This window comes from Trachemys scripta, chromosome 4, assembly GCF_013100865.1.
Source record: "Trachemys scripta elegans isolate TJP31775 chromosome 4, CAS_Tse_1.0, whole genome shotgun sequence".
NCBI classification, from domain to species: Eukaryota; Metazoa; Chordata; order Testudines; family Emydidae; genus Trachemys; species Trachemys scripta.
Genome location: NC_048301.1, coordinates 16,446,241 through 16,457,029, shown reverse-complemented (window position 1 = coordinate 16,457,029; position 10,789 = coordinate 16,446,241). Strand labels below are relative to the sequence as shown.

The window sequence follows — 10,789 nt, the reverse complement described above, 5'->3', positions numbered from 1 at the left end:
GTTGCTCCGGGGCACCGGCCGGGGGAGGCAGGGCCTGCCTGCCCCATAGGGCTCGGCAGATTTGGCTCCCTGTTGGTGCTGCTCACGCCCAGCCATTGCACTGTCCCCTCCCCGCAGTATAGGGGGCCAGCTGCCCATTACCCCCGCCCCCCACGAGCGCTTGGGGCAAGGGGAGCCCCTCGCTGAGCCAGCCCCTGTTCGCTGTGCGCCAGGGGGTCGGTGCGGGACGAGTGCCGCTGCGCGCACAGGGGCAGGGCCCCCAGCCTGAGCCGCCCTGCTGGGGGGGGGGGGGGCGGCTGCAGAGGGGCCCTTCCAGCCGCACGGGGACGCTGCAGCTGCAGCAGCCTCCGCTCCCGGGGGTGGGGTGGGGGATTCACCCCGCGTGGCCGAGATGAGAGGCGCGCCAGGGCCCGGTGCATGCGCGAGCCGCGGCCGCCTCCCCGGGCCAACAGCTGCGCAGGCTGGAGCCTCCCACCGGTAAGCCGCGAGCCCCGCCCGCGCCGCAGGGGCTGCCCGTTGCCGCTCTCCGTCCCTGCAGCGCCTCCCCGGGGCCCGGCCCGGCCTCGCTGCTGCCGCTGCTCAGCAGCAATCCCGGAGCTGTGGCTGGCCCCTGCCTGGCTCATCCTTGCAGCTCGGGCTGCAGCTCCCGGACACGGGGACGGAGCAGCCGCCCGCCCGCCCGGTGCTCCTGGATAGGTCGGGCGGCAGCTCCTCTTGGCCTCTGTTGTGCAACAGCAGCCGCATCCCGGAGGCTGGCTCCCGCCTGCCTGGTGCGTCCCAGGAGCTGCTTGGCGCCGCCGGGGCTACCCGCATGCCTGCAAGATGCGTCCGAGCTTAACGCTGGGGCTTTGCAAGACAATGGCTCGGGCGTGAGCCGGTGATGGGGAGGGGGGAATGACCTGACCCATGAGCTAGACTGCAGGCTGGATGAACCATGGCAGCTGGTGAGCAGCAGCCACGTAATAAACTAGCGGGCTTGCTGCTGTGGTCTGAAATTAAACCGCGACAGACTGTGTGCGTGTGAGCTGGGCCGCCAGCTGCCGAGAGGTGCAGACCCGTGTAAAGCGAGGCCAGGAGGAACTAGATCTGGCAGTGCAGTATTATTAATAATAATGTGTATTGGTGTAACGTGCAGAATCCCGAGGCATGGACCAGGGAGGGCCCTATTGTTCTAGGCGCTCACTGTAGTGTAGACACTTAATAGCGTCTTCGGTCATGTCAAAGGGAACGTCAGACTCAGCAGGATAATTAAAGTAGTGGGGGCCAGGTCCTGTTTGTTCTCTCCTCCCCCAGCACTTCCCTACGGCTGTGATCACAGTGAATTTGATAGTTACTCCTATCCTGGCTACCTCCAGTGGGTTTACAAACAGATTTCCATAGGTGTCTACACACAACAGGGACTCCCTGGACTCATATTAGGGAATGCATTGCCTAAATCCTCCCCGCATACTTCTGTCACAAAGAATTATAAAGCACACACCCCCACCTCCATCTGTGACACATTTCTGGACTACATACCCCCTGGTGTATTTCAGAGAGTTAATTTGTCACCCATGGACTACATTTCCCCTGCACCCTTGGTACAGTTTACAGGTGGCTTGGTCCGCTCTGGCATGGCTGATTTGTATGATATGGTGTACTGTCAGAGAAGGCAATGTAAGGGTCTTTATAACAACTTCTGAATATCTAGTAAAAATGTTTTCACAACTGCTTGTTTTGCTGTTGTTTGCACTTCCCGGTATCCGTTCTGAATTCCGCGTGGTGGTCAGGGGTGGGACTCACCATGGTGCTGGCGTGCATTCCACCATTAGCTGATACACGCTGCTATCTGCACCTTGTAACAATAATTTCATAGAATCATAGAATAGCAGGGTTGGAACGGACCTCAGGAGGTCGTCTAGTCCAACCCCCTGCTCAAAGCAGGACCAATCCCCAAATTTCCTTGGGTCATAAGCTGGACATCTCTCCCATTGGTATGTTAATAACAAACATGGAGACCGAAACTTACCAAGCTTCGTCACTACTTCTATTTCTGCTGCAGGCTGCTTCCCCCAGGCCATATCAAACAGTTCCTCAGAGTATGGACCCTGGCCATGTTGTGGCTGCTCCGGCAGCAAAGCTTCCTTGGGGACTGGTGTGAGCATCAGAGTCACTTCATGAGCTTGATCCAGCAGCTGCTAGCTCCCTTCCCATATTATTTTAGGCCTGGTCTACACTAGGAAATTGTGTTGGTATAACTACCTCACTCAGGGGTGTGAAAAATCCACACCCCAGAATGAGGCAGTTAAACTGACTTAGCCCCTGTTGTAGACAGCGCAAGGTTAACAGGAGAATTCTCCCGTCAACCTAGCTACCGCCTCTCGGGGAGATGGATTACCAATTCCAATAGGAGAATCCCTCCTGTGAATGTAGACAGCATCTTCACTGACATGGCACAGCTGCAGCCGTACCTCTGCTGTGTTTAAAATATAGACAAGCCCTTAGATTGGGGGGGTTAGAAGGTCGCCATCCCCATTCATCAGGCTATTGTGAACCGCTGTGGGTTCAGTGCAATTCCCAGCATCTGGTCAAATTCCTTGTAAAAGGCAGGATGACAGAAGTGCAGTTTTCATCCCTGGTTTTCCAATAGTCTGTCTTGAGCCATGCGATCCGCCCCTCTGCTTCAATCCATTGAATCCCCAACACAGCTGACTTATCCAATATTTCATGGTACACATGGTCATTTCTGGTACTCTTCCAGAAATCAAATGTCTTGTTTGTCTCAAACGAGAGATTTACCAGAATCTGACTATGGTCCCATGACCATTGTGCTCAGCAAAGGACCACTTCTTCTCACTGGTCATAACTAATGCAGGGAGGGAACAGTTAACTCTGTTCAGTTCAGAATGAAATGGAAGGGTTAAACACTGAGCAGCTGTGAAGGTGGGGAGGGAGGTTGCGTTTGTTTCCTGGGAGTTGATTGGCTAATCTTGGGATAGAAAGGCAAGAAACACTGGCCCAGGGGATTGTGAGGTACTGTTTGTCGGACTCTCAGAGCACAAGTCTGGAGATCTGGCCTGGAGCTGCGTCCACACTGAAAAATGATAAAGTTTGGACCCGACTTGCAGTGGGACCCTGCCCTCCAGCCAGGGCCTGGGTACTGAAGGCTCACTGGTCTGGAGTCAGCCCAATTTGTGTGTGGACAGATGGGGGTTTGTGCTTAAATCTGAATCTGAGCCCAGGCTTACATTGTAGTGTAGACATACTCTTAGTGGAAGTTTTGGTTCCACAGAGAATGCAGCATTAGACCTTCAGTGAATAGAGGTCACTGACTTGGATAAATGGTTTTCTTATTCTATAGTAGTTTCAGTTCTGGGGGAAAGGTCAGAAGTCAAGCAGAGTCCATTTGACATTAAGGTTTGGTAACTTTAGACTGTTTAGATGAAGCATGTTCTTTTTAACAAAAAAATCTGGAGTTTCTACCCAGCACAAAGGAAAATAGAGGATCATTTTTCAATTTCAGTAGACTGTTTGGGGCATTCCTAATGATATCAGTGGGAGAAGTTACTAAATTGTGGTGTACATACCACCTGGCAGATGTTAACATACTGCACTGTCAGAGAACCTCGTTAGGTTTTGTATGACCTCCACACTATGCGCCTTTATAACTTCCTTAGTGAAATAAACTGGTCTTTGATACTACTTACAATTATCTTCACTTCACCAAGAACTCAAATTTTGTCCTCTTTTGCCTTTAGAAACGCCATGGATACAGCTAGTCACAGTCTAGTCCTCCTGCAGCAGTTGAATATGCAGCGTGAGTTTGGTTTTCTCTGTGACTGTACAGTTGCAATAGGAGATGTTTACTTCAAGGCCCACAGAGCAGTGCTAGCTGCTTTTTCAAACTACTTTAAGATGATATTTATTCACCAGACAAGGTAAGAACATACATCTTTTTCTGCATTTAAGGCAACTTTTAAAATTTATTCTTCAAAGGGAATTAAATTCTGAAGGAACATTAGCAAGGGATTAGATGACTTGGGGTTGGTTACATAAAACAATTATGGAGTTGTAACCTTCTAAAACCAGTTCATTTCCAGCCTAGAATGTAGTGTCAGAAAGTCCTTTTGATCTTACTTGTTTAATCAGCATAAGCCAAAGTTCAGGTCCAACATCTGGCATTGCTGCACATTTAAAGAGGGATGAACAGAGAAACAAAAGTTGAAGAAGTATCACAGCTTTCTTAAGCGGCAAATGCCTAGAATTTTTCACTGAAGTTGTGTGTACATAGAAATAAATACAATACTTTGGCTTACCATTTGGACCAACGTTGAAGTTTTAAAAATAAAATTGAGTTCAGAGTTTGTGTTTACTGTTGACCTGTAAGGCCTGGGAACTAACTTTGTATTTATCTACAGAGTACACAGAGCATGCCTGGTGGCTGGACAAGCTTCCTCCCACACTGTCACCAAATGGCTCTGGGGAGACCAGTGTAGTCCAGTTTCCAAACTCACTCAGTTCATGTCCTTGCTGTTGCAACTACTAGCAAGGGTGACAGTGCAATATTGTGCTGCAGACACTTAGAGTTAACAGACTGCACTGAGACCATCAATTCATTTCAAGTGTCGTAGAGCCTTGTATATCAGCAGGACCGGCTCCAGGGTTTTGGCTGCCCCAAGCAGCCATAAAAAAAAAAAAAAAAAAAAAGCTGCGATCGCGATCTGTGGCGGCAATTCGGTGGGAGGTCCTTTGCCCCCAGCGGGAGTGAGGGACCGTCCGCCGAATTGCCGCCGAATACCTGGACGTGCCGCCCCTCTCCGGAGCGGCCGCCCCAAGCACCTGCTTGCCAGGCTGGTGCCTGGAGCTGGCCCTGTATATCAGTCACCTCATGGTGACATTCAGATGCTGCACCGCAGTTGGGTACAAAGTGGTCAGATTTTGTAGTTACACGGGATAGCTCCTGAGTTCTAATCCTGCCTCTGACATGGAGTTGCTGTCTACAGATTTGGTCTCTGTCTGTGTGCTCAGTTTCCTATCTGCAATTACTCCTTCAGCGATGTTGAAGTCTCTGTGATTAAAATTTGGAAATTGGAAAGTGCTTTGATGGCTGGGAGTGAGAGATTAGTGCTGGGTATTCATTATAATCAATACCATTTAATGACATTGGGACATAAAGCTGATAAAATATATACCTAATGTAATGCAGAGTGGATAAAAATCAATGATTTTTAACAATATATATATATATATATATATATATATATATATTATTTAAACTAAACACAGGTTTATTTTAAAAGAAACCTATGCAAAATTAGTTTTGAATTTATGACAACCTATTTTAATGCTTAACTTACTATAATCTATTAAGGCCAATTAAATACAATAAAAAAATATTAAGCAGTACATATTTGCTGCCATGTTTTAAAGTCAAACCACTGAACTGGTAGAAGTCACTCTCTAAGCATCTGGACCCAGAGTTTGCTGAAGTGCTACACTAGCTTTTGACAACAGAAGCCTCCTCTGCAGGTGCAGAGAGAATATTTTCTTCATTTCAGTTTATTCAAGTCGCTCAGTTCAATGACTAGTTCATTCAAAGTTAAGAAAAACAGGAAATACCATCTTCATTTTCTAAACTATGAATAAAAACTAGGTGTTTAAGGATGAGATCTACTTGTTCTAAAATTTGAAGGACATGGTGACCAGAAACAATCCGTTCAAGTCACTAACTACAGAAATTTCTTCCTTTGTTTAATAAATTAGCAAGTTTTTAATATAAAATATGTTTTGCTAATTTTAATGCACTTTTTTCGTATGTATCCAGCACATTTAAAGTAGTTGTATTTAATTAAATTTTTAAAATGTTGTTTATGTGCATTTTTAATTGAATTTGAATATCCATCCAAATAGAGCTTGACACAAATCACAAGTAATCATCTAGTAAATAGGAAATGCATCATTCACCACGTTCTAACATAATAAATGTAATAATCAAAAATCTGAATAAATGCAAGTTAATCTATCTAATTGCTTAAATAAATGTGTATAGATATAGTGTATCCTCCTGGTTATCAAAAAAAATAATGACACTTAGTGAAAAGGCTATATTTAGTTGCAAATCAACATGTTTTAATGGTTGCCAAGCAATGAAAATTAACCTTCCTTTGGGAAAATAGCTAAAAAGTACAAATGCAAACCATGTTTAAAATTGATGATTTACATCAAAGTTTCCTCTTTGCTAATTTAAATCATGCTTAAGATTGATGGTTTAAATCACTTTGATTTAAATCAGTCCACCTCGTTGAATTCATTATTTAATTATTGAATTTAATAATGAATTATTATTTAAATATATAGCAATAGACTTAGGTCCAGATTTTCAGAATCACACACAATATGTGAATTCATAATTTGCAAACAATTACCGCAGTGGCATGCAAAGTTACACTGCATATACAAATGAGTGAGTGTATGGCTAACTGGTCACATTCGTGCCCAATTAATACAGTTATGCACGCAGTCACTATAATTGCACATGTAAATTATGCCCATGTCCGTCTCTTTGTGCATGTGTCAGATTTATTCTGAATCTGGGAAAGGTAGCTAATGTGTGTTCTCTCAAAGTAAATGATGGGCCACATGAATGCTTAAATAATGGCCAGAATTATCGTTTGGAGAAACAGATATATTTAATCATGTGTTTTGTTTTAAACAGTGAATGCATAAAGATTCAGCCTACAGATATCCAACCAGACATATTCAGCTACTTGTTGCACATCATGTACACTGGAAAAGGTCCAAAGCAGACAGTCAACCCCAGCCGGCTGGAGGAGGGCATTCGATTTCTCCATGCAGACTACCTTTCCCATATTGCAATTAAAATGAACCAGATACTTTCCCCAGAGACGATGCAGTCTTCAAACTTATATGGAATTCAGATCTCAACTGCACACAAAGCAACAAAGGAAGGTCTTGGAGCAAAAGAAAATCTGACAAATGCCAGCAACAGGTCTGCTAACCAGGGCGATCACCCACAGTTACAGCTCTCACTTGCTATTGGACTAGATGATGGTACCCTCGAACAACAGATCACCCATCCTTCCACCCAAGCAGCTGTCAAACCAGTGGAGGAGCTTCAGAAATCATCTGTGTCTATAAAGCAGGAGAAATGTGACCCCGAGCCAGTGGTGTCCCAAAGTCACACGTCGCCCTCTCCAGATGTTTCTAAAACTAATCTCAAAATGCATTTATGTCATTACTGTGGGGAGCGTTTTGATTCCCGTGGCAATTTGCGGGAACACCTGCACACTCACGTCTCTGGCTCACTTCCCTTTGGCGTCCCAGCCTCCATCCTGGAGAGCAATGACCTTGGTGAAGTGCAGCCTATTACTGAAAAGGGGGAAGCTATTGAAAGTCACCGGCTCGGTGCCTTCCTACTGAAAGAGAATGAGCATCCGTCAGAACATCCAAGCCATAGTAACACAGAGCCGTTACAGTATGGCCAGTTGTCGCTAATCTCCAAAGACACTGAGCCTGTGGAGTTAAACTGCAACTTCTCTTTTTCAAGAAAGAGAAAAATCAGTTGCACAGTCTGTGGCCACAAATTTCTCCGAAAGAGCCAGTTGCTAGAACACATGTACACACACAAAGGGAAACAATACAAATACAACCGATGCCAAAGGTTTGGTAACCCAGTAGCCCACAGGTTTCATCCTTATTGTGACAGTTGGTCTGATTGTACAGTAAAAAGTTCCAGGCTCTCTCAAGATCACCTAGATTCATCATGTGCATTGGAGTCTGATCTTGCTCCAGAAAATGTTGATGCAATCCTCGTAGAATAGCTTTGTATGTTGCCTCTGATGAGCTGAAAGCGTGAATGCTTCAATTTGTTTGTGTCCTTCATTTTGCTGAATGTTCTGGGTACTCTTCTGAAGTTTTCTCTTCACCTAACAGCTCTGTCTTCAGCGAGATGAGACTGTAACAATTATGTATACCCTTTTACTTGGATATTTAAACCTTAAAATCCAAGTTGATTAGAGAACAAGCTATTTGTCGGCGGTGTCCAGATAACTTAGATCCATCTTTCATAAATGACCACTTAATTGACCTGTGTGTTACCCAAGATGAGATTGTAGAAGTTAGTGAGTGTGGGGTTTAAGCATCTAGTATACTGAGCAGAACTTTAGGACTGAGTGTGTGTCCTTAGAATTATTCTGAAACCAAAGTGGGTGGAATGTGTTCAGAGGATATTGCTTTTCTTGATTAGTTTTTTTTTTTTTTTTTTTTTAGGTTAATATAATTCCCTAGAAAGAGAGAATAACCCAAAGTACAGAGGACATGTGGGAAATGAACAAGCTACAGCACATAAACCTCAGGCTGTTCCCTTTTCCTGGTAATCCCAGGGGTTGATGTAGAGACAGTGGCCCTGGTTCAGCAAGCATTTGCAGTCCCATTGACTTGGAATACATTCTTTAAGTGCGGCATCTACTTAAGTGCTTTGCTTCAGGAGGACTAATGTGCATCCTTCCCCATTCCAAGCCCAGCAGGCCTCCCCCTGCTTGATCAGTCCCCTCCACAAATGTGGAACCAAATCCTACTGAAGCTCTTCAAAGGGTCCCATTAATGAGACCCTGTAAGATGGAATGAGATCCAGGTGAAGAGTCTCCTCCAAGAGGATCTAGGGTAGGAGTCTGCGGACTCCCTGCCCTTTCAAGGGGGCCGCAGCCCCCGCAGCTGAAGCCCCGATCCGTGGCACCCCCTACTGGGCTGAAGCCGGGGGAGGTGCAGGACTGAAGCCCCGATTCATGGCCCGTGACCCCTACCAGGCTGAAGCCAGGAGGCGTGGGGCTGAATCCCCAAGCCCTGGTGCTCCCTGTGGAGCAGAAACACTGAACCCATGGTGGGCAGAGTTGGGGACATGGAGGGCATTGTCCCCTCCCCCCCCACAAACTGCAGCCCAAGATCAAGGCAGTCCTGGGGGCACCTCCACATGTCCCCCGAGTCCCCCCTCATCTCCTCTTCCCACCCCCGGGCCAGGTTGGAGGTGGGAAGCCGGAGCCGGGCAGTGCGGGGCAGCTGCGGCTCTGGCTGGTGCCATGGAGCAGGCAGCTGCAGCGTTCCTTCCTCTCCTGCTCATGCCCCAGGTTGAAGCTGCTCATCAACTCCCAGCCCCCTTTGCTCCTGCAGAGGCAGCCAGTAAGGGAAGGGTGGGAAGACCCAGCTCCGTGGCTGTCAGACCCCTCCAGGAACAGGGACAGCAGGGGAGTCCTCCCAGCACACAGCCACTAATACTCCTCTCCCTACACCCTGAGTCCCTAGTGCCCCTCTCCCTGCCTGCACACAGCCCCTAATACTCCTCTCCCTACACCCTGAGCCCCTAGTGCCCCTCTCCCTGCCCACGCACAGCCCCTAATACTCCTCTCCCTAGACCCTGAGCCCCTAGTGCCCCTCTCCCTGCCTGCACACAGCCCCTAATACTCCTCTCCCTACACCCTGAGCCCTAGTGCCCCTCTCCCTGCCCACACACAGCCCCTAGCTACCACCTGCCTGCACTCTAAGCTGTTTTCAAACTTTTTGAGCTAAGCCCCCCACCTTTGAGTTATAATTTAAATATATAAACTCCCTCCCCCCCTCCCTGGACCCCACCATGCAGAGGTTGCTTGAGCCCCAATGACCCCTGACTCCCCAAATAGAAGTCAAACTACACCTTTTCCCAAGGCCCCTGTCCCGAGGCACCCCCCTGCCCCTGCTGGGCCCTGGAGTTTTTATAGCCTGTTGAGGGGGGCCTCAGAGAGAAAAAGGTTGAGAACCCCCTCATCTAGGGGACCCCATCTCTTAAAAAAAAATCCTTTTCCCTACTGCAAGTTATTTCTATATATGAACAACTTTGAATCATATGCTCCTAACTACTAGGGTGATGTGAACATGAAAAACCCATAGATGAGGAACATTGTCTCTTCTACAACCGTAATACTGTTTAAATAGAAGTTTTTTATGCCTTTGTTATCATGTCCTGCATATCTCAAAAATGTATTCTTCCAAGTCAGTTACAAATGTGCATTCACATTCATTCTGACCTCAGGTTAATATTTTGCTCTTCTATAGCGTTATTTCATCTGAGCATCACAAACCACTTCCTGCAATGCGGGGTATAAAGAGCGCCCAAAGAAGTGTACCTTTGCGGGGGAGGGGGAGGGAGAGGGGAATCGGCCAACAGCGAAATGGAGTAATTCTGATATAAAGAACAGTTTTTGTATATGTACTGAATAGATGCTGCGAGCTGCTCCACTCTGCTGCTCAAAAAATGTGTTAGGCACTTTTCCAAAAATGTGCGTTAAGACTAGCAATGAAAGCCTTTGCCCGTCCGTTACCATGGGATTGCGTCACTAGGATGCACAGTGATGGGGAAAATCTTTGAACAATGGTGAGAAAAATGCCTGCCAAAATTCCTGGTCCAAATCTCTTTTGAAGTCAGTAGATTTCACCTCTCTCTACTGAGATGGGATCAGGCCCAGAAAAAAATCTGAAATCAAAACATTTTTGAACTACCAAAGCGTCATATGCTAATTATTTTTAGGACTGAGCTCATCTTGATTTGATTTCTTTATATTATACTCAGTAGAGAAGCCAAGAGCTGCATGGACAGAGGCTTGACTTTTCTTAGAGGGGGTCTCTGCACACCAGAGTTGAAGCACCTTCCTAAGGTGATACAGGGATGCTCACGCAGCTGTTTCTTGTTGGTTGAGCCTCTTTCGCAAACACTGACGCTTAGAAAAAAATGACTCTGAATGGGCAGCCAAGCCAATTTCTG

General features: G+C 46.7%; 1 protein-coding gene across 1 annotated transcript; it reads left to right on the top strand.

Moving 5' to 3' along the window:
- Positions 1-361: 361 nt before the first annotated feature.
- ZBTB25 (zinc finger and BTB domain containing 25) lies at positions 362-9,520 on the top strand. The gene is made up of 3 exons (XM_034770553.1): positions 362-477; positions 3,738-3,917; positions 6,695-9,520. The coding sequence occupies exons 1-3, from the start codon at positions 392-394 to the stop codon at positions 7,818-7,820; spliced, it is 1,392 nt and encodes a 463-aa protein (XP_034626444.1). The 5' UTR covers positions 362-391; the 3' UTR covers positions 7,821-9,520.
- The last annotated feature ends 1,269 nt before the right edge of the window (positions 9,521-10,789 follow it).

Coding starts and splice junctions, on each gene's coding strand:
- ZBTB25 (XM_034770553.1), top strand. CDS start 392: ATGAGAGGCGCGCCAGGGCCCGGTGCATGCGCGAGCCGCGGCCGCCTC. Junction 478..3,737: donor CAGGCTGGAGCCTCCCACCG/GTAAGCCGCGAG, acceptor TTTTGCCTTTAG/AAACGCCATGGATACAGCTA. Junction 3,918..6,694: donor ATATTTATTCACCAGACAAG/GTAAGAACATAC, acceptor TGTTTTAAACAG/TGAATGCATAAAGATTCAGC.